Source organism: Dendropsophus ebraccatus, chromosome 1, assembly GCF_027789765.1.
Source record: "Dendropsophus ebraccatus isolate aDenEbr1 chromosome 1, aDenEbr1.pat, whole genome shotgun sequence".
Lineage (NCBI taxonomy): Eukaryota > Metazoa > Chordata > Amphibia > Anura > Hylidae > Dendropsophus > Dendropsophus ebraccatus.
In genome coordinates, this window is record NC_091454.1 from 225,153,006 (window position 1) to 225,176,727 (window position 23,722).

Below are 23,722 nucleotides of genomic sequence, written 5' to 3' on the forward strand. Positions count from 1 at the left end.
AGTAGGCATTTCTGAGTGGGACCATAAACCCAAAGCATCCTGAGATGCAGGAGACCAGCTAGTTACTGTGAGCGGTGAACCTGCCTTTGCGGGGGCACCAGGACTAGTAACTATCACTTCATTATTATGTTCCTAACGCCACCTTACCTCCCTGTTTTATTTACCCTTGCCCGTAGTACCCCTTTTTTCCTATCTGTCTTCAGGATGGAACAATCCCCACAATTGTGTTGCTGATAGAGAAATAGAATGTAAGCAGAAAACCACCTGGTCCTTCTAGTCCGCCCTTATATAATTTCTTCTCTTATTATGTTAGGATAGATATATGTTTCCCCCAGACAGGTATACATCAACTTAATAGGCTATTAATTACGTCCGCTTTTTGCCTTGATACTATACTTATTTAGCTCCTTAAATCTTTCCTCTAGCCTGTGTTTAGACACCTCCTATTGTATCAATATTCTTAAACAGATCAAGAAAGACCACAACATTTATTATATTTTATGGTTATCTACTTTGAATTATTCTTTATAATTCTCCAACGAAATGTCTTCCCTAAGATGGTTCTCATTTCTTGGTTCCTCAAGCAGTATACGAACGGGTTAAACAGAGGAGTGACTACAATGTACAGAACGGCAAGGAATTTGATAATGTTTAAGGTGTTTTCATTCACAGGGACCAAGTAGATGCTGATTGTTGTTACAAAAAACACACACACCACCGTGAGGTGGGAACTACAGGTGGAGAAGGCTTTCTTCCTTCCCGTTGTAGAGGAGATGCCCAGAATAGTTACAAAGACGCAACTATAACTGATGACAATTAAAATAAAAGGTATGGCGATCATAAAGATGGAGGTGAATAGGATTCCAAACTGTAAGCCAACTTTGAAAGAACAAGCAAGGTCAATAAATGGAACCGGGTCACAGAAAAAATGGTCAATCACATTGGAACCACAGTACACAGGCTGTAAGAGAAGATTAAGAGTTATCTGGGCCAAGAGGAAGCCACAAACCCAACAATAGATGGCTAAGATGTACTGGAGTCTTGTATCCATGATGGCGTTGTAGCGAAGAGGGTTACAAATGGCCAAGTAGCGGTCATAAGCCATGACTGCAAGGAGGTGACATTCTGCACACCCCATGGCCGCATAGAAATAAGCCTGGGTTATACAACCAGCAACAGAGACGATGGCCCCTTCCAGCCATATAACACGCAGCATGTTAGGAACAGTCACAGAAAGAAAAGTGGATTCAACAAGTGATAACTGCTGGAGGAAGAAGTACATGGGAGAATTGAGTTGCGACTTGATGGACACCAACACAATGACCATAGTATTTATCATGAGGGTGAGGATGTAGACAATCAAGATTATAATAAAAAGAACAACAGCCTTATATCCAGTAAAATTTGGGAACCCCAATAATACGAACTCTGTGACTGAGGACTGGTTGGTTTTATCCATCTCCAAGTGTATTTTTCCAAAATATGAAATCCAGAGGTTTGTATGGACTTTAGTTGACAGTAGACTGATAGAAGTACAAGGACTAAGTCCAATATCCGTGGTGACAAATCTATATATTCCTATGAACTTCTTCTTTTCTCCTAATAGTTGTAGAATAAAAGTGAAATGTTAACACTTTTGGTTGAGGTTAAGGTATTGGTTTTAAGGTTGGTCTTTGTTGGTTCAGTGGTCCTGTAGGCAACCTTATGATGTTGTCAGTCTTCTCTAGGTCTCCTTTGCTGCCTTTAGGCTATAGGAGGGCTGCACCAATGTTATTTTATTTTTTAAAAAATTTTTATTCTAGAAAAGATTTAGTACAAAAACATCTCATAAAATTCACATAAACATTTTGAATTTTTATACCTTCATATACCTTTATACCTTTTATACACTCATGTATAAAACACTTCATAATTCTTTACACAAACTTTCCATTTTTTGATATTTGGGGGGTGTGTGAACATCCATTTCCAGACTATCATAAGCCTGGCGTAAAATAGCAGCCTACTTATTTTTTTTTGCACCTTGCTGGGGGCTTTAACCATGGAGTTATCGAGTAGAATGAGAATTGTTGGTAACCAGGGGACTTCAATTTGTTCTCTATTTTTAATATCTTGAAGCACAAATCTCCAAAAGTTATTTAATTCTGGACAGGATCAATTGTGAAGAGAGATAATATCTGGAATCCCCATCCCACCTTTTTCCATCGGCAATGATAAAATGTCTAACTTTATTTTGACCCTCCCTCTGCCCCAAATCAGGTCATTCAACATTTTTCAAATTCTCCTAAAAAACTTGTCACCCACCCAGATAGGAGCTGCTCCAAAAACAAACAGTAAATTTGGGGAAAAAGATGGTTCTCAACAGCACAATTCTGTCCATTCTAGTGAGGAGCAATCTATACCACAACACTACCTTACTCTCCTATTCCTTTATCACCCTCCTTATATTCAGTTCATTAAACTCCTCGATCTTACTGGATATTTGAATCCCCAGGTACCTAAATTCTCCACCCTTCTCCAGGACTCTTACTGGGAATTCTACGAAATGCCAATCAGAGCCTAAAGGCATCAAAATAGATTTCTTCCAGTTAATCAGCATTCCCGAGAATCTCCCATTGGTCTGAATCAATTCGATGATTCTGGGTATCACTTTCACCGTGTCCCTAAGAAAAAAAAGAATATCATCTGCATAGAGTGTCACCCTGTCCCCTCCACCCCTCGCCCCAAACCCTTCTATAACAACATCACTTCCTATCAAAGAGGCCAAAGGCTCCATACAGAGGACGAAGAATAGAGGGGAGGGGACACCCCTGCCTTGTACCCCTTAAACAAAATGAGTTTACCTCATTCACCGTGACCACCGCCTTTGGGTCACTGTAAAGAACTTTTACCATTGCCATGAATTTTGGCCCTAGTGCAAATTTATTAGGAACTTCCCATAAATAGTCCCACTACTTCTCTATCAGTTGCATGTTTTCAAATACCCTTCTAACATTAAACTTGGCCATCCTACCGGGGATAAACCCTGATTAATCCTCATGTGCCAGATCAGCAATTATCTTATTTAAGCAGTTGGCCAATGCTCTTGCAAAAATCTTGGCATCAGTATTAATTAAAGAATTCAGTGCTTCCCTCATTGAAGCAGACAACTGGCCCACTTCAACAGAGTAATTTAAAACTTCTAACAGGGGTGGAATAAACTCCACCCTACGTTCTTTATACAACTTGTAAGGGATACCGTCCATGCAGGGTGATGAACCAACCTTAACTGCATCTAATTATTATTATTATTATTATTATTATTATTATTACTACTACTACTATCCCCTAATAAGATTTCTATTAAAAAATATTTGTATAAGAAAAAAAAAAATACTTTCAAATTTTTTAAATAAAAAAAACCCAACCTCCTAAAAACTAACATACATAATTGGTGTCTAAATGTGCACAATTGTTAAAATATTACACTATAATGTTCTTGATCCCGCTCGGTAAACACTGTAAAAGAGAAGGGTTTAAAAAAACACAATCTATGCAAATAGGTGACCATGCAAAAAATGCACTGCCATAAACCAAAAACATAAAGTTATCTGCATACTTTATCCACCCAGAAATATATATATATATTCAATATATTATTCTAGATATAGACATAGGGGTAAATTTATAAAAGGTTTTGCTCCAAATTTTTGGTGAATAATTGGATTTTTCACCCATTTTTGGTCTAAGTTCTATTTATGAACCAGTATTTGACAGGTGAATATTTTTTTAGATGTGACTGTTTTTTTTTATCTGCCTGTTTTGAGTATTCACCCAAAAGTTCACATAATCCCGGATTAGCGCCCAATTTATCATTTGTGACTTTTTAAAAAGTCGCACAAACAGGTGCAGGCTTATGTCTGGTCAGTACATATATATATATATACCAGTATATATATTCAGTATATACCAGTCCGAGCAGAGCAGAGCAGTGGTCGGCCACCTAAACAATGTCTGCAATGGGAGGGAAAGAGCAGCATATCAGGGGAAGAAGATGAGTTCGCTTAATTAATGTATTTGGAAAAATATCCTCCAAGTTTAACTATATTACTTGGGATAAGGAAAACCACTTTAATATATAATAAACCTGAAACGTAATGTGAAAATAATCTTTTTGATATTTATAAAATTCTTGCACTGTACTTATTATGGAACAATAAACACTCAAAAGGTCTTTATTAAAAGTGTTGATTATTTTTTTCTATGCAGCCTCTGCAGTTTGCTCTGTTTTCTCTCTGCTCTCGTACATGGCTTATTCGACTCTCCTCTGCAGCCTGTTTCTCTCCCTCTATCAGTTTTGAGCTAATAACCAGAGAAGACAAAAGGGGGGTATTTATTGCTGAGTCTAAAATGTGTGATTCTCCTACAAATAGAGTATTTGTCTGTTTTTTTTTTTTTTTTACCCAGCCAAATAGTACTAATTTAACAAACTATTCTGCCTGCACCAGATTAAATAATAAATTGGGCACAAATTCAAGATTATGCAGATGGTTTAGGTGAATACACAAAACAGACAGATTAAAAAAAAAAAGAAGTTGCAAAAAAAATTGCCTGTCAAATACTGGTTTATAAATAGAACTTAAAAATCGGCCCAAAGGCACATTAATTAATGTCCCATCTTCATGAGTCAATTCGTAAGTCATTTTATTGAAGAATATTTAGGTTTAGGTTGCTTCATGTTACATTCAAGAAACAAATGAACAATTGAAATAAAAACCATATAAAAAAAGACATTCATGATGTGCGTGCTCTCTGACAAGGACTCTACTAGATTGATGGGTGAATTGAAAAGTAAATAAAAAGTTTTGACTGATGAAACATTTTACCCTTTTTTTTAGGTTAAAAATAATTCTAAAGTTACATTCTTTCACTAATGATAATAATAATAATAATAATAATAATGATAATAATAATAATAATAATAATAATAATGTGTCTAGATGAGAACTCCTTCCTTAACAAGATCTCTCATCTCTTAGAAAAAAAAGGCTAACACGGCCAAGTTTATTCTATTCAGAAAGACTATCAGGCAGCCGGTGCTTAGCATCCAGACTTACATTACTGAACTGTTAGAACTTAAGTTCTGATATTGTGATGGTCCCGCCTTTCAGTCTAGCCACAAAGATCAAATTTAACTAGATCATTAGAACATGAATCAAAGGGATCCACTTACCCTGGGAAACACAGGAAATATTTTGGTTTCTTGCAATGTCCCAACTCTTGAGTGCAGGATCCTTTAACACCCATATTCAGCTACATGTAGTGATATCTGCATGAGGGCGAGAACTTGTGCAGCATACCAGGCCAGTCATAAAAATATATGGGGTGCACTCCGTATGGGAGATCTCTCAGCTCTATATGTATTGCCGTCGGCTATCTGGGGACAATCGTCTCTCCACATCTCTGAGAATTTAAATTGTTCCCCAATGTAACACAGACCAGTCATCTCACTGAAGGAAAATAATAAAAACATAAATGAATAAATAAATAAAGATGATAATTAGAGATGAGCAAATTTACAATAGGAAGGAAATGAACCCCTTCGTTCCTATCTGCATTCTGCTCATCAGGCTGTGGACATTGATGTCAGCTCTGCTCCGTGCCGCTCCTTCCGGGTGCTGGGAAAAGCTGGATCCAGACCTGGGAAGCTGGGAAAAGTTTCCCATTACAGGATCCACTATACTCAAGATGTATTGAGTGGACAGGTTGTAAATGGCCAATAAAAAGCCAGTAAAGGGATTGGCAAAGGGGAGAGGCAGAGCGAAGGGAGAGGTGGATTAGTCAGGCAGAAGAGTTAAGGGTAGACTGGAGGGGAGCAAAAGTGTTAGGGTCCTATTAGACAAAGGAATTTTTACTGATTAACGATAAACTGTCAAAAACGAGATTGCTTATCGTTAACCTGAAATCGTTCACCATATGACACAGAACAATAGTTTTTACTACAATCCTTTTAACGATCATTAATACGATTGTTTACTCCATCTGATCCAAGCAAACGAATGAACGATGTGCAATTACACTGAAAGATTAGTGAACTAATACGGAAAACAGTGAATGAATGTGGAATTACAGCGAACGATAAGCAAATAAGTAGCAAACAATTAACAATGATTTTAGGGTCAGGTCTAAATCAACTATCAACGACACACAAATGGTTTTTCAATTGTTCCCTGCAATTGCATGGGGCAAATATAATTTAAATTGGAAAAATATAGCGATTTTCCTTGCATAAATTTTCCTATTAAATAGGGCCCTTAGATGGAAGGCCAAGGAGGAGGATGTTGCAGTAGTCCAAGCAGGAGATATTGAGGGCATGTATCCGCAATTTTGTTGAGTCAGGGTTGAGAAAAGAGTTGATTTGTGAAATGTTTTTGAGGTAGAGGGGGCAGGAGGTGGTCAGGGTATGAATGAATGGTTTAAATGACAAGGCAGAATCAAAGGTGACTCCAAGGAAGTCATTGACTGTAAGGGCCCGTTCACACTGTGGAAAACAGTTGGAAATTCCGAGCTGAATTCCCGCCGCGGACTCAATATTAAGTATAGGGAGCCTCTGCTCTCCGTGGCTCTCTGCTGAAAGAATTGTGAACTGTGTAAAAAGCAAATAATAGGTCATGGAAAAGAAGCACAAAGTATTGGCATGAGGCTTTGTCAGTTAACAATGTATCAGCCACTTTGGTGAGGGCAGTTTTTGTGTAGTGATGGGGATGTAAGATAAATTGAAGGGAATTGAAGGGTGAATTAGATGAGAAGTGGTAGGACAGTTCAAGGTGTTTCGATGCAAAGGGGAGAAGTGAGATGAGATTATAGTTGTATAAGGAGGCTTGGTCAAGGGATGACTTTATAGGCATGGGTTCAATGGCTGCATGTTTATATGAAGAGGGAGAGATGCCAGTAATTAATAATAGATTAAAAAGATGAGTTAGTGTTGGGACAAACACTAAGGTAAGGTTGGGGATAAGGTGGGATGGAATAGGGTAAAGTGTGCAGGTGGCGAGGTGCAATGTGGAGAGTACTTTGTAAAATTGTTCTTTCGGTGATTGTGTGAGTTAGTGGGAAAGAGCACTGAAGAGGCATGAGGGTCAATGGTAGGGATGAGCGAACCGAACCGTAACGAACCAGATTCATTACGAACCTTGCAAAAGGTTCGGTTCGTCACTGAACCGAACTTTGAGAAAGTTCGTAACGAATCTGGTTGAAATAACAATAACAAATAAAATCAAAGACATCTTTAAAAAGTGATGCAAACACCTCTAGAATGCATCTGTGAAAGCAGGGAAACAGTATTAGAGGAATCGGCATTACGGGGTTAGCGATCCTCTGCAATAATGCCGACTCCTCTAATGGTTAATATATTTAATTAATAGAACATAATTTTGTTGTAATAAAGTCACTTTCATTATTCAATAATTTAATTAAAATGATTCCATCATTGTGCAATTAAATATACTGTTAAAATAAATATATATATAAATAAATGTATATTTATATATATATTTATTTTTTTACAGTATATTTAATTGCACAATGATGGATTCGTTTAAATTAAATTATTGAACAACGAAATTAATTTTATTACAACGAAAATGTGTTTTATTAATTAAATATTAATTATTACAGGAAGCTCTATTAAGCCGTTAATTCATATTGCCGGTAATAGAGCAAACTGTAATAATCAATACTTTACTTTAATTAAAACATCAAATGTTGCTTCTAATTATGCCATAACAATAGCATTATTAGAAGAAACATTTTGAATCATATGTGCTCTCAGCTGATCAGCTGATCAGCTCAGCGCACATATAATTAGCGGGTCCGCAGCACAGTTACTTCATTGTGCTGCGGACCAGCGAAGATGTCACATCGGGACATCAGAGGGTGAGTATACAGCTCTCCCCACCCCCTCCCCAGCACTGCACCCATCCCAGCAAGGAAGGGGGGGGGGGTCACTTAACCCCTTCCTTGCTGGGATGAGTGCATTCTGACATCAGTCTGGCCCCCAAGGGGTTAAAGGGGATGCAATGCATCCTCCCTTAACCCCTTGGGGACCAGACTGTAAGCAGCGATCTGTAAAGATGCGGCATACTGTAAGGTGCACAACACTGCTCACAATGATGGGTGTTGTGCTCCTGTTTGTGTGTTTTTTGCGTGTTTCTCCCTTTTTGTTTTTCAGATATCGGTATCCTGTGGATTCGGTGGACTACGTCGATGACCAGCGGTTGTTTGGATTTTTTTTTTTTTTATAAAATGGTCAATGAGGGGTGTGGGGGTGTTTTTATTTGAATAAAAAAAAAAATTCACTTGTGTCTTGTCTTTATTTCTTTACTTTATAGACTTAGTAGTGGAAGCTGTCTGCTGGCTAACACTAACCCCCCATTATTACCCCAGTACCCAATGCCACCAGGGGTACTGGGAAGAGACGGGTGCCAGTGGTCCCGGTTATGAAAATAGGGGGAACCCTACGCGTTTTTTTTTAATTATTTATTTAAAAAAGAAAACGAGTAGGGTTCCCCCTATTTTCATAACCAGCCGGGTTAAAAACCAAGCAACAGCGGCCTGGTAACACCAGGGTGGGAAGAGCCATTGGTTTAGGCCCTCCCCAGCCTAAATATTACCAGCCTGCTGCCACCCCAGTCCAGGAGCGCCAATTTTGACGCTCCGGGACCACTGGCACCCGACTCTTCCCAGTACCCCTGATGGCATTGGGTACTGGGGTAATAATAGGGGGTTAGTGTTAGCCATTTTATACCGGCTAACACTAGGCCCCAACTTAGTAATGGATTCTGTCTATTAGACGGCTTCCACTACTAAGTCTATATAGTAAAGAAATAAAGACAAGACACAAGTGAAATTTTTTTTAATTCAAATAAAAACACCCCTCATTGACCATTTTATTAAAAAAAAAATCCAAACAATTGCTGGTCATCGACGTAGTCCACCGAATCCGACGTAATCCACTGGATACCGATATCTGAAAAACAAAAAGGGAGAAACACACAAAAAACACACAAACAGGAGCACAACACCCATCATTGTGAGCGGTGTTGTGCACCTTACAGTATGCCGCATCTTTACAGATCGCTGCTTACAGTCTGGCCCCCAAGGGGTTAAGGGAGGATGCATCCCCCTTAACCCCTTGGGGGCCAGACTGATGTCAGACTGCACCCATCCCAGCAAGAAAGGGGTTAAGCGACCCCCCTTCCTTGCTGGGATGGGTGCAGTGCTGGGGAGGGGGTGGGGAGAGCTGTATACTCACTCCCATGTGTCCTCTTCGCTGGTCCGCAGCACAATGAAGTCACTGTGCTGCGGACCCGCTAATTATATGTGCGCTGAGCCGATCAGCTGATCAGCTGAGCGCACATATGATTCAAAATGTTTCTTCTGATAATGTTATTGTGATAGCATAATTAGAAGAAACATTTGATGTTTTAATTAAAGTAAAGTATTGATTATTACAGTTTGCTCTATTACCGGGTATATAAATTAACGGCTTAATAGAGAGCTTCCTGTAATAATTGATATTTAATTAATAAAACACATTTTCGTTGTAATAAAATTAATTTCGTTGTTCAATAATTTAATTTAAACGAATCCATACTTGTGCAATTAAATATACTGTAAAAAAAATATATATATATATATATATATATATATATAAATATACATTTATTTATATCTATATATTTATTTTAACAGTATATTTAATTGCACAATGATGGAATTGTTTTAATTAAATTATTGAACAACGAAAGTGACTTTAGTACAACGAAAATATGTTCTATTAATTAAATATATTAACCATTAGGGGAGTCGGCTCGGCATTATTGCCGATTTGCCGGCGATTTTTTTTTTTTTTTTCACTATTTTTTGCACTTTGATTTTTTACACTTTTTTCATTGTAATAGCAACTGCAACTACACGAAATTTTACCCTATCACACTCCCACTATTGTAGCTGCAATTATTCAGCCGTTATTGCAAGGTTCGTTTTCGGTTCGGTTCGTCAGAACCCGAACTTCAGGAAAGTTCGGGGGATCGAACCGAACTGAACTTTTCAAAAGTTCGCTCATCCCTAGTCAATCGGACTGGAAACATTCTCTGATGTTATCTATCTTCTGTTTGAAGTATGTGGCAAAGTTCTCAGCTGAGATAATAGATGTGGAGGGTGGCAAAAGGGGCGGATCAAGGAGTTAAAGATGTTAAATAGGTTCCTAGGTTTATCAGAAGATATGAGGTAAGTAAAGTAATCGTATTTGGCAGAAGTAAGGGTGAACCTAAAAGGAAGGAGTGCCGGTGTCAGGACAGGGAAGGCAGGGACAAGACACAACAGTGAGCCCTGATGCTGAACCCACCAACTGTCCCTACCTACTTGTCTCAATCGGCCCTAGGCGGCCGTGGACAACCACAAAGACGTTCCCTATACTGAGTACGTGAAACACAGAACAAGACAGACGTACAAACACAATATAGAATAGTCGAACAGGCAAAGTCAAAAACCAAGCAGGCAGCGCAGTACAAAACAAGTAGCAGTCGGATAGTCAAAGGTCAAAGCCAGAGGTCAGGTAACACAGACGAGCAAGCAGAGGAAGTAAGGACGGGAAGCACAGGAATAGACAAGGGGGAGCTGGGATCAGGGTGTTAATCTAATAGCCAGCGCTGGGACTCTGCCTCAGCTCTGTTTTATGCTGACCAAGAGCCCGGTCTGGATCCCCATTGGACCAGCGCTCTGATCTTCCAGATTACAGACAGGCAGAGAAACCCATCAATCACAGAGACCAGACAGGTGCAAAATCAAGTCCAGAAGCTTCTCAGCTTAACTCCTGCATTGCCGGAAGCTGAGAAGCAGTTAGGTGTGGCACACAAAAGCTAAACACCAGGCCCAGTTCAGACCAGGCTACTGCAAATTCCTGACAGCCTGCTTGTATTTCTGGAAGTCTTCCTTGGAGTATTTTGCTTGTGTTCCAGTGTGATTCAGAAGGCCTAATCTGTTGTGTGTGAGAGGTTGTGGTCAGAGATTTAGAGAGATGTGCTAGCTAGGTCAGATATAGGACAGATGCAGATAAATATAAGGTATAGTGTGTGACCCTTTTTTGTCAGTAGGCATAGAGGACCATAGTGTGAGGCTTAAGAATGAGGTCAGGAGATAGAAGGTGGCGTTTTGGGATGTGTTGATGGGAATGTTAAAATTGCCTTGCCCTTGGGAAATGTCTGTAGAGAGAAAGTGCAATTGCCAAGAATTGAATTGGTGAAAGGAAGTGGTTGCAGAGTGTAGTGGTCGGCCACTAGGAAGTTGGAGGGGGTGTATATGCGAATGGAAGAAGGGATGGGGGTAGGAAGAAGTGGAGTTGGGGTGAAGGAGCAGTTATCCGATAGCAGCAGACCAATGCCGTCACCATGTTTGTTGCCAGGTCAAGGGGTGTGTGAAAATTGGAACCCAGCATAGGAAAGTGCACCCGGGGAAAGTATGTAAATAGGTGTCAGCAGGTAAGCTTCACTGACACTGGGGCCAGCTAGCCAACCAATTTTCTGTCTGACCCTCCTACAGGAAGTTTAGGCTGCCCTGCTTCCCCAGCATTATATTTGCATTGCATCTTGTGTTCTCTGACCTTTGGCTTGTTGTTTTCCTAACCTTGACTTTATTTATTGATTTGATACCATGCTCTTGTCTGAACTCGGTTTGCTTAAGGTTTCCCCCTTACCTACCACTTAAGGCAGTAAATCAAGTAGGCAAGGACAGTGAGCTGGGATCAGATAGGGCTCACTGTACTTCCCTCACGTGACTTTTTCAGTGGCCAAAACTTTATTGCTCACTACTTTCCTATGGATACCATGACAGGGGTATGGATACCATGACAGGGCTCACTGTACTTCCCTCACATGACTTTTTCAGTAGTCAAAACTTTATTGCTCACTAGTTTCCTATGGATATCTAACAGCTCTAATGAAGCAAATACTTAAATCTGAGAGCCTTTCCAGGCACAGAATGTCACTCTTTCTACCCCTCTAGAACCCCTGTTCTGCTCCTTGATGAATGTAGCGGGTGCAGGAAGGCTTTCTGGGCCCTTAGGTAGGGGCATAGATTGTAGTTTTGCTTTCATCCTTGTTTCTCAGGAAGTGAGGTGCAGAGAGTCAGCGTTATCACATTGGTCCTCCAGGGTCCACCACAGGAAGGTCACCTACTGTAGGCAATCGGGTATTTTCTATGGTATGAAAGAAGTAATTACGGACATGGAGAGAAAAAGGAGCTGCTGCACCTCACACCTATGGCTGACACTAATGCCTCTCAGCTACATTTAAAAACCAATGCCAGGATGTTGGTATAAAATTTGATCAAACCATATTGCCTAATGTATCACATGCAGGTCGTCTGGCCCACATGAGTCCCTACACTAAATCGACACTGTGTCTATCAGCGACTGCTAACCCGGCAAAGCGAGCGCAAGCAGGGAGGGGAGGCCACGAAATGGTCCTGCAGCCCCATTGTCACAGGACCAAACACCAAGGGCCCCCCCCCCCGAACCCAGCAGGGGCCGCCGTATTTTACGTTTCTCCCTTTTCTGAGTGGCTAGCACTCCTCCCCTCTTGAACCGTATTTAGTCCTGTAACATATATAAGGTTTCCATCCTTTTTTTTCCCTCTAGATTCAAATCTTTAAGTCTTTCCTGACGTGTTTTATGCCTCACGCACTCCAGCCTTATTGTGGGCCGTCTTTGGACCTGTTCTATTTTATTAATATAATTTTGTATCTTTATGTAGGTGAGGTCCCCAAAACTGAACACAATATTCCAGATGTGGTCTACCTAGAGCTCTAAACAGCAGGATCACAAGGGGATCTTTACTGGTTATACCTCCAACTATACAGCCCAGCATACCATTATATATACAGTCCAGCTTACCATTATTTACAATATATATACAGCCCAGCATACCAATATATATATATATATATATATATATATATATATATATATACACACTCACCAGCCACTTTATTAGGTACACCTGTCCAACTGCACGTTACCACTTAATTTCTAATCAACCAATCACATGGCGGCAACTCAGTGCATTTAGGCATGTAGACATGGTCAAGACAATCTCCTGCAGTTCAAACCGAGCATCAGTATGGGGAAGAAAGGTGATTTGAGGGCCTTTGAACGTGGCATGGTTGTTGGTGCCAGAAGGGCTGGTCTGAGTATTTCAGAAACTGCTGATCTACTGGGATTTTCACGCACAACCATCTCTAGGGTTTACAGAGAATGGTCCGAAAAAGAAAAACCATCCAGTGAGCTGCAGTTCTGTGGGCGGAAATGCCTTGTTGATGCCAGAGGTCAGAGGAGAATGGGCAGACTGGTTCGAGCTGATAGAAAGGCAACAGTGACTCAAATAGCCAACCGTTACAACCAAGGTAGGCAGAAGAGCATCTCTGAACGCACAGTACCTCCAACTTTGAGGCAGATGGGCTACAGCAGCAGAAGACCACACCGGGTGCCACTCCGCTCAGCTAAGAACAGGAAACTGAGGCTACAATTTGCATAAGCTCATCGAAATTGGACAGTAGAAGATTGTAAAAATGTTGCCTGGTCTGATGAGTCTCGATTTCTGCTGCAACATTCGGATGGTAGGGTCAGAATTTGGCGTCAACAACATGAAAGCATGGATCCATTCTGCCTTGTATCAACGGTTCAGGCTGGTGGTGGTGGTGTCATGGTGTGGGGAATATTTTCTTGGCACTCTTTGGGCCCCTTGGTACCAATTGAGCATCGTTGCAACGCCACAGCCTACCTGAGTATTGTTGCTGACCATGTCCATCCCTTTATGACCACAATGTACCCAACATCTGATGGCTACTTTCAGCAGGATAATGCGCCATGTCATAAAGCTAGAATCATCTCAGACTGGTTTCTTGAACATGACAATGAGTTCACTGTACTCAAATGGCCTCCACAGTCACCAGATCTCAATCCAATAGAGCATCTTTGGGTGGTGGTGGAACGGGAGATTCGCATCATGGATGTGCAGCCGACAAATCTGCGGCAACTGTGTGATGCCATCATGTCAATATGGACCAAAATCTCTGAGGAATGCTTCCAGCACCTTGTTGAATCTATGCCACGAAGAATTGAGGCAGTTCTGAAGGCAAAAGGGGGTCCAACCGGTTACTAGCATGGTGTACCTAATAAAGTGGCCGGTGAGTGTATATATATATATATATATATATATATATATACACATACACAGTCCAGCACACAATTTGATTTCCCTACCACCTGGCTGCACTGATAACTCATTGTGAGGTGTCAGAAATCACTGCCCCTAAATCCTTCTCTTCTGAAGTCTTAACCAACACAGAACTAGATGTCAGGGAGGGAAAGACTCAAACTGTTAGAAAAGATTAAGATCAGGAAAATAGTGCCCCTCAGCATCCTGTAGCTTGTCTTTATACCCCTTCTATCTTTTCAATATCTTTAAACAGAACAGATCCAGAAAGACCACAACATTTATTATATTTTATTGCTATGTATTTTTAATTATTCTTTATATTTCTTCTACGAAATGTCTTCCCTAAGACGATTCTCATTTCTTGGTTCCTCAAGCAGTATACGAACGGGTTAAACAGAAGAGTTACCACAATGTACAGAACGGCAATAAATTTAATAATGTTTAAAGTGTTTTCATTCACAGGGACCAAGTAGATGGTGATTGTTGTTACAAAAACAACAGAGACCACAGTGAGGTAGGAGCTACAGGTGGAGAAGGCTTTCTTCCTTCCCGTTGTAGAGGAGATGCCAAGAATTGTTACAAAGACACAAATATAACTGATGACAATTAAAATAAAAGGTATGGCGATCATAAAGATGGAGGTGAATAGGATTCCAAACTGTAAGCCAACTTTGAAAGAACAAGCAAGGTCGATAAATGGAACCGGGTCACAGAAAAAGTGGTCGATCACATTGGAACCACAGTACACTGGCTGTAAGAGAAGGTTAAGAGTTATCTGGGCCAGGAGGAATCCACAAACCCAACAATAGATGGCCAAGAGATACTGGAGTCTTGTATCCATGATGGCGTTGTAGCGAAGAGGGTTACAAATGGCCAAGTAGCGGTCATAAGCCATGACTGCGAGGAGGTGACATTCTGCACACCCCATGGCTGCATAGAAATAAGCCTGGGTTATACAACCAGCAACAAAAACTATGGTCCCTTCCAGCCATATAACACGCAGCATGTTAGGAACAGTCACAGAAACAAAAGTGGATTCAACAAGTGATAACTGCTGGAGGAAGAAGTACATGGGAGAATGGAGCTGCGGCTTGATGGACACCAAAACAATGACCATAGTATTTATTATGAGGGTGAGGATGTAGACAATCAGGATTATAGTAAAGAGAACAACAGCCTTATAGCCAGTAAAATTTGGGAACCCCAATAATACAAACTTTGTGACTGATGACTGGTTGGCCATATCCAAGAGTATTTTTCCAAGGGTTTGTATGGACTTTAGTTGAATATAAACTGAAAGAAGTACAGTGACAATGCCGATATTTGTGGTGACAAATCTATATATTCCTATGAACTTCTTCTTGTCTCCTAATTGTAGAATTAAATGGAAATGTTAACAATGTTACTTGAGGTTAGAGAAGAGCGAGTAGTACGCAATCGAGTAGCTATTTGATCGAATACTACACTATTCGATATACTTGTTTTTGATCACGCATCCGACCAAAAATGCTGTAAAAATCTGTTTCTACTCCCACCTTGCCTTGCGCCATTTTCTAGCCAATAACTATGCGGGGGGAATGGGGGGAGTGACAGGCCCTAGGAGCACACTGGCATCATTGGCTGGATTACTCATGTGACCTCCAGACCTCCAGAGTATAAGAACTTGGCTTTTCCTGCCCGATGCCATCTTGAAGCTAGTCAGGGAGAGAGATTGAATCAGAGACAGTGAGCATTTACCTGATTGATTAAGATTTGTTTTCAGATGCTACTTGGAGCTAGACAGTGTGTAGCAGGGACAGTTAGGTGTTAGTTGGTTTAAGGCAATAGGAACCCCCAAAAGCCTTTGTTAGGCTAAAATTATAGACAGCAGAGCTTATCACACATATATACAGCTATTACACCTGCTAGCAGCACATCAGTGTGTTCAGACAGACAGCTGGAGCGCACTGTGAGGAATAGGCAGCAGTGTATCTAGTTTCTCAAAACTTCAGATATAGTCTATACAGCTGTATACTGAGAGTGTGCCAGAAAAAAAAAAGGTTGGTACTATTGTTTCGCATTCTGTGCCTAACATAAACCAGTTCAATGCCCCCATGTTTTTTTACAATATTACTGTAATGAGAAGAAGATTTCCATGTAATTTTTCCACTTTACATAGAGAGTATATTGTGTTTGGAGTGAATAGTTGATAATTGTGGCTTTGTTAGTGACGTAATAATGCGACTTAGATGCAACCAGGCATGCTTCCCGTGCTGTCCCAGTTGCATTCCAGAGTTGTTGGCATCATTTCCCGAGGTGCCATGGTGGACTTGGTGACCTCTATGTGGTCGAATTTTGGTTTCCAATAAACCAGCATTTTTCTCCCGTAGACTTTAATGGCATTCGATATTCGATCAAATAGTCGATCATCGCGGTCAACTCGATTTGAATTTCGAATATTCGAATATTTCACTACTCGCTCATCTCTATATAAATTTTTCTTGATCCTGCTAAATACTGCTAAATACTGGTAAATACTATAAAGGAGAAGAATTCAAAAAGTCTAATCTATGCACATATAGAAGACAATGCAAAAAATGCATTGCACAGCGCCATAGACCAAAAAAATTAACTTACCTGCATATTTCATCTACCCAGAAATATATATATTTTGAATATATTAACCCCTAGACGACCCTGGACGTAGGGTTACGTCATGGAAGTCTGTCCCCAGACGACCCATGACGTAACCTTACGTCATGGGTGTTATTCCCGCTATGAAGCGCGCTCCGGAGCAGAGCGCGCTTCATAGGAGGTGGGGGCCGGCTGCAGTGAGCAGCCGGGACCTCACCGGTAATGACAGGCTGCAGCGATCGCGCTGCCGTGTGTCATTAACCCCTTAAATGCCGCGATCGTGGCGCGACCGCAGCGTTTAAGTGTAAGTGACAGGGGGAGTCCCCTGTCACTTACTGATCGGGACCCCCGCAGTGTGACTGCGGGGGTCCCGATCGTTGAAACGGACTGCTGGAGGTCTCTTACCTGCCTCCATGCGGTCCGATCGGCGATCTGCTACACTGAGCCTGCACAGGCAGGCTCAATGAGCAGATCGCCGATAACACTGATCAATGCTATGCCTATGGCATAGCATTCATCAGTGTATAAATCAAAGTAATGTATGTACAAGTCCCCCAAAGGGACTTCAAAAGTGTAAAAAAAAAAAAGTTCAAAACACTAACACACTACCCCAAAACCCCTCCCCCAATAAAAGTCTAAATCACCCCCCTTTCCCATTATATAAATAAAACATATAAAAATGAATAAATAGATAAACATATAATATACCATAGCGTGCGTAATTGTCCGATCTATTAAAGTATAACAAGCGTCATTGCGACCGGTAAACGGCGTACACGAAAAGAGGGAAAAAAGTGCGCAGATTACCGATTTTATGTTACATTATATATTTAAAAAAATCAATAAAAAGTGATCAAAACGTCCGATCTTCACAAATATGGTATTAATAAAAACTAGAGATCATGGCGGAAAAAATGACACCCCATACAGCCCCATAGGTGAAAAAATAAAACCGTTATAAGCGTCACAATAGGCCCATTTTATTAATATTTAATTGCCAAAAAAAAGGATTTCATAAAAAAAAAATATATATATAACATTAGAGAATCTGTGTAACCTGCATATGGTTGTGTTCGGACTGACCTATAGAATAATAGTGTCATGTCGCTGTTACCATATAGTGCATTACGTAGACACAGGAACCCCCCAAACGTTACCATATTGCATTCTTTCTTACGATTTCACCTATTTATATCTTCATAAATAATATATTTGGGATTCCATCATACATGTTATGGTAAAATGAATGACGCCATTACAAAGTACAACTATTCCTGTAAAAAACAAGCACTTACATGGCCTGTAGATAGAAACTGAGAGTGCTGGAGCTCTTAGAAGGGGAGGAGGGAAAAACGAAAGCACTAAGATCAAAATTTGCGCGGTCCTCTGGGTCATTTTGGGCCTGGTCCTCAAAGGGTTAAAGTAGATATAGACATAGTGGGACATTTATTAAGTCCGGTGTTTTCTGCGCCAGATTTAAAATTGTCCCCGCAGCTCCGACATTACGGAGATTTATGTAGAGGATCTACATAAATCCCATGCGGGCGAGTTCGCACGGCAGGAAATCTACGCCAACTCAGAGCTGGAGTAGGTTTCCTGACTATTTTATGGCGAACAAATTGATGAATAGAGCAGACTCTGAGTCCACGCCCCCCATTCCGCCCCCTCCACACTCCCTCCCCGCGCACCTAGCCTACCGGGTGAAAAATGGCCAGATGGGAATATTCGCAATCGACCATTTGCAAATAAATTTTTGCATCTGGCCATTTTCCGCCTAAAACTATGACTTTTTTCGTTGATAAATGTCCTACATAGTGTATATGTTTATGTTTTAAAAAAAGCAAAAAGATGCTGGTTGACCTCAGGGAGATCAACCAAAACACCGCAGAGACACCATCACGTGTCTCAACGTCCGTGTATTCTAGAGCATTGCCCCCTGGGAAATCAAATATGCAAAAGAACACAGCAGAGACACCATCACGTGTCTCGACGTCAGTGAACTAGCCAGACCTTCCTCTGGGAAGGAACAACCAGGCCAAGGAAAATCTCCAATCAAGGAAACCACCCGAGCAAGGTATCCATCCACAGACAGCTCTTTCGGGATATTTGCCCCTCTAACCCGAAACAGCTGTCTGTGGATGGATACCTTGCTCGGGTGGTTTCCTTGATTGGAGACATTCCTTGGCCTGGTTGTTGCTTCTAGGAGGAAGGTCTGGCTAGTTCACTGACGTCGAGACACGTGATGGTGTCTCTGGAGTGTTCTTTTGCATATTTGATTTCCCAGGGGGCAATGCTCTAGAATACACGGACGTTGAGACACGTGATGGTGTCTCTGTGGTGTTTTGGTTAATCTCCCTGAGGTCAACCAGCGTGCATGCACTTACTAGGCATTGCTCCCACTAGTCAGAAACCTACTTCACACTGATGAGGGGCAAATACCCCGAAACAGCTGTCTGTGGGTTAAAAAAGCAAAGGCACATTGATAAATGTCCCCCAAAAAGTCTATCTTGTCATTAAATGAATAAAATGCTTAGGGTCCATTTACACAGAAAGATTATATGACAGATTATCTGCCAAAGATTTGAAGCCAAAGCCAGGAATGGATTTGAAAAGCAAGGAAATCTCAGGTTTTCCTTTATGACCTGATCTCTGTTCATAGTCTGTTTCTGGCTTTGGCTTTAAATCTTTGGCAGATAATCTGTCACATAATCTTTCTGTGTAAATGGACCCTTAGTCATTTTAATAAAGACTACTAGGGATGTTGCCTCATTCAAGAAACACATGAATAATTCAAATAAAAATAATTTTAAAAAATCTCATAATTAAAGACAAACATAGTGTGCGTGCTCTCTGACAATAAGACTACTCGATTGATGGGGGATTGTTTCACCTGGTGAATGGAAAAGTAAAAAAAAAAGGTTTTGACTAATAAAACATATTTTACCCTTTTTCAAAGATAAAATTAGTTCTGGTTAAAAATAGACATAATGCATAAGAGTTAAGCAGCAACAAAATTTGTGTGAGACAAATATCTAAAATCTAAAAAAAAATTTTAAGTCCAGATGAGAACTCAAAAGATTTCTCATCTCTTAGAAAAAAAAAAGTCTAACACGGCCGAGTTCACTCTATTCATAGGGATTATCAGGCAGCCGGTGCTTAGCATCCATAATTACATTACTGAACTGTCAGAACTTCAGTTTGACTGATATTGTGATGGCCGTGCCTTTCAGACTAACCACAAAGATCAACTTTAACTAGATTGTTAGAACACGGCACGGCTGAAACTGTCAAAGAGATCAACTTACTCTGGAAAATACACAATGAATGTTGGTTTCTTGCAATGTTTCAACTCTTGAGTGCAGGATCCTTCAGCACCCATATTCAGCTATATGTAGTGATATCTGCATGAGGATGAGAACTTGTGCAGCATGGGGGTGCACTCTGGATGGGAGATCTCTGAGCTCTTTATGTATTGCAGTTGGCTATCTGGGGACCAGTGTTTCTCCACATCCCTGAGAATTGTAATTGTTCCCCAATGTAGCACAGAATTGTTATCTCACTGAAGAAAAAACATAAAAAGATAAATAAATAAAGATAATTAGAGATGAGTGAATTACCAGTAGGAATTGAAGCGTTTAGTTCCTATCGGCATTTTGCTCATCAGGCTGTGGGCTTTGAAGTCTGCTCCGCTCTGTGCTGCTCCTCCCGGGGTGCTGGGAAAAGCTGGATCCAGTCCTGGGAAACTTTGCTTCCTTCCCACTGTAAATCCGCTCATCTCGAATTATCACCTTTATTTTATTTGTCTATTTATTATTTTCCCTCAGAGAAGTAACAGCTCTGTGTTACATTGGGGAACAATTGCAACTTGCTTGGTTCCTACTGAAAATTCACTCATCTCTAATCATAATAATAATACTAATATATTAAAAATAATAAAAGAAATATATTTTAATATGAGTTTAATTTGCTAAGTATTTCAAATGGAAAAAGGTGAAATATAGACACCTGAACTGAAGTTCTCCCAGAACTTTAGGGTCAAACTTGGATGTGAGGCGGAGACTTTGCTGGTCACTGTCTACTTTGCAGACCAAGAAACTAAGACTAAGAAAGGGAAATCACACAAAGGATGTCTGGCATCGACAGATTCCCCATAGCCAATCTGTGGGAACATAGGAGTGATGTCACAGGCTGTATATAAGCTGGAAGCCATCTCGGCTTTTTGAAAATTGCAGTTTGCATAGCATAAGAGAATGCAATACAACTTTTACACCAGCAGAAGGCACCATAGTTGCTCTTGAAGGTCTTGATGATGAGGCAGAGCCCAATGTGTTGGGGTAGTAAGTTCCAGAGTATGGAGGAAGCTGTGACAAAATCTTGGAAGATGTTGTGTAAGCTATGAACAAGGGGAGACCAAACATGTCATGGAAGGATTGGAGGTTACGTGGGGGAAGGCAGCAGGATGCCAAGTCATAGATGTATTGAATGGACAGGATGTGGATAGCCAATGAGGAGCCAGTAAAGGGACTACCTTTATGGAAGGGTTACCTACTGATGTGGTGTTGGGTTACCCTGGTTACAGAAACATAATCCTGTGTTTGATTTGGAGTAAATCAGAGATATTTTGCCAAATGCTTCCCTGTAACCATAAGCAATCCACACCATCATTCGTAATACAGTATCTCTCAATCAATCATTAATTTACCCAAAACATACAGATAGGTGAATTTAGATTGTGATCCCTAATGGGGACAGGGAGCAATAATTGGCAAAACTATGTAAAGTGCTGCGGAATCTGTACAAATAAAAGCACTATTATTATTATCCTACGACTTCCACAAAAAAATCTAACCGAGTCTTTATGTACGATTCCTAATCTAGACAGAAATAATAAGGAGAAAGGGATTTTTGCATGATACTATCTCTTCTTTATTCCTCTAAAAGCCATCCTGTTTTTTTTTGTCTCTCTTGAGTAGTCAGGGTAAATAAAGACTTTGGAACCAATTGTTTAATATGGGTGCTTTTTGTCTTGCCTGTCGTAAGGTGACATCCTGGTCACCTGAGAGTAACATTTTGGCTAACATTGTCCGTGGTACATTCCCTGGTGGGAATGGCTTAAATGGGACCCAATGTGCTCTATCTATTACAAAGCACACTGATCATTATGTTGTATCGAAATTTTCCTTTAACCAGCTGTCACAAAATTGTATAGAGTGTCCCAATTCCGCACCCGCACAAAGACCCACAATTCTTAAGTTATCCCTCCTGGCTCTATCCTCCAAGTCTGTTAGTTTTTTACATGTAGAGACAAGGTGTGTGCGAGGGGATTTATTAAGGGTTTTTTTGGTCTAAGTTCTACTTATGAACCAATATTTGACGAATATTCAAGTAAATATTTTTTAGATGCAACTTTTTTTTTAATCTGCCTGTTTTGAGTATTCACGTCTGGTCAATACCAGGTGAATATGCTTCTCTAATTTTTGCTTTTTATGTAGCTTTTTACTTAGATACATTCACTATGGCAGTGGTACATTTTAATAAGTCAGTCACAAGATATTGGAACAAAATATAAATCAATGTAATTAGAAGAGTCACACAAGAGTCACACCAATTAGACTCCTTAGTAAATGTCCCTTTAGTTCCTTAAACATTAAATCAGATTTGGACTTCAGAGTCCCCACCATCTTTTCCACATGTGGGACCACTTTTTCCACCTCTGACATTCTCTGACAAATATTATTAAGGTCCGCATCAGATCGGATGACAGCATACCCGCCTGTCCAGATTAGAAATTTTTACAGACCTTAACCTCCTTTAAGATAGATTCCAACACTGCATTAGACATAGCGTCTTGTGGCTCATCCTTGGCATCCAGCAACTCCTGAAGGACCGCATACCTTGAGCCCCCACCCAGGGCCGCCATCAGGAATTTTGGGGCCCCATACAACCAAAGTGTCTGGGCCCCCCACATTAATTAAAAAAAAAAAAATGTGTGTTCGCCCCACGCCTTGCTGGGAGGTATAATTTGGTTCAGATCAATTCTAGAGAACTGGCTCATATACCCCATTTTCCCCAGTGGCTTAAAATGTAACCTCTGTTATACAGTTATAAAATTGTAGAAATTAAATGTGAACAAGGTGCAATTCAAATAGACACTTACTTGTATAGCTGCCTCTTGTGCTCTGTATGCAGTGCATTATATTCACCCTTGCAACGTACAATTTATAGCGTGTCTACAAGCCCAGCGGGGCTCTTTATGATGGAGACTAAAACTTATACAAGAGTGGGGTAGGGATTCCCCTGTATTCAGAATGCTGTTGAGTACTAGGCAATGCCCCGTTTGGGGTTATTGAATTTCGAGGGTCTGGGGGGCTGTTTGATTTGTATATGTTCACCAATTTCCCCCCCCCCCCCCCCGGTATGCTCACTAACATAGAATATGTTGATAAGGCTAATATAATGAGGCTGTTCCATGTTAGTGAGCATATACAAATCCCACCCCCAGGCAGACTAGTTTAGCTCACCCAAGCCAGTGATAGCGAATACATGGCGGTGAGAACGCTTTCTAGGAGATCCTGTTTGTGCAGCAGAGGTGTCTTTTCCTGCTCTGCATAGACCCTCGAAATTCAATAATCCCAGACGGGGCATTGCCTAGCACTCAACAGCATTCTGAATACAGGGGAACCCCTACCCCACCCACTCTTGTATAAGTTTTAGTCTCCATCATAATGAGCCCCGCTGGGCTTGTAGACACGCTATAAATTGTACGTTGCAAGGGTGAATATAATGCACTGCATACAGAGCACAAGAGACAGCTATACAAGTAAGTGTCTATTTGAATTGCACCTTGTTCACAT

General features: G+C 40.6%; 2 protein-coding genes across 2 annotated transcripts; both read right to left on the minus strand.

Annotated features, from left to right (window-relative positions):
* Positions 1-508: 508 nt before the first annotated feature.
* Positions 509-5,286, minus strand: LOC138785331 (olfactory receptor 10A3-like). Its single transcript, XM_069961172.1, has 3 exons — positions 5,213-5,286; positions 2,476-2,663; positions 509-1,599 (listed from the first exon to the last, which is right to left on the minus strand). Exons 1-3 carry the CDS (start codon positions 5,284-5,286, stop codon positions 509-511), a joined length of 1,353 nt encoding a protein of 450 aa, XP_069817273.1.
* Positions 5,287-14,559: 9,273 nt separating this feature from the next.
* LOC138785335 (olfactory receptor 6P1-like) lies at positions 14,560-15,498 on the minus strand. The gene has a single exon (XM_069961187.1). It carries the CDS (start codon positions 15,496-15,498, stop codon positions 14,560-14,562), a length of 939 nt encoding a protein of 312 aa, XP_069817288.1.
* Positions 15,499-23,722: the final 8,224 nt, after the last annotated feature.

Excerpts from the sequence above, each read along its gene's own strand:
- LOC138785331 (XM_069961172.1), bottom strand. The coding sequence starts at position 5,286 with ATGGGTGTTAAAGGATCCTGCACTCAAGAGTTGGGACATTGCAAGAAA. Across the intron at positions 2,664-5,212 it reads TATTTCCTGTGTTTCCCAGG|GGACACGGTGAAAGTGATAC; the intron begins GTAAGTGGATCC and ends TTTTTTTCTTAG. Across the intron at positions 1,600-2,475 it reads CCTGGGGATTCAAATATCCA|GAGAAAAGAAGAAGTTCATA; the intron begins GTAAGATCGAGG and ends TACAACTATTAG.
- LOC138785335 (XM_069961187.1), bottom strand. The coding sequence starts at position 15,498 with ATGGCCAACCAGTCATCAGTCACAAAGTTTGTATTATTGGGGTTCCCA.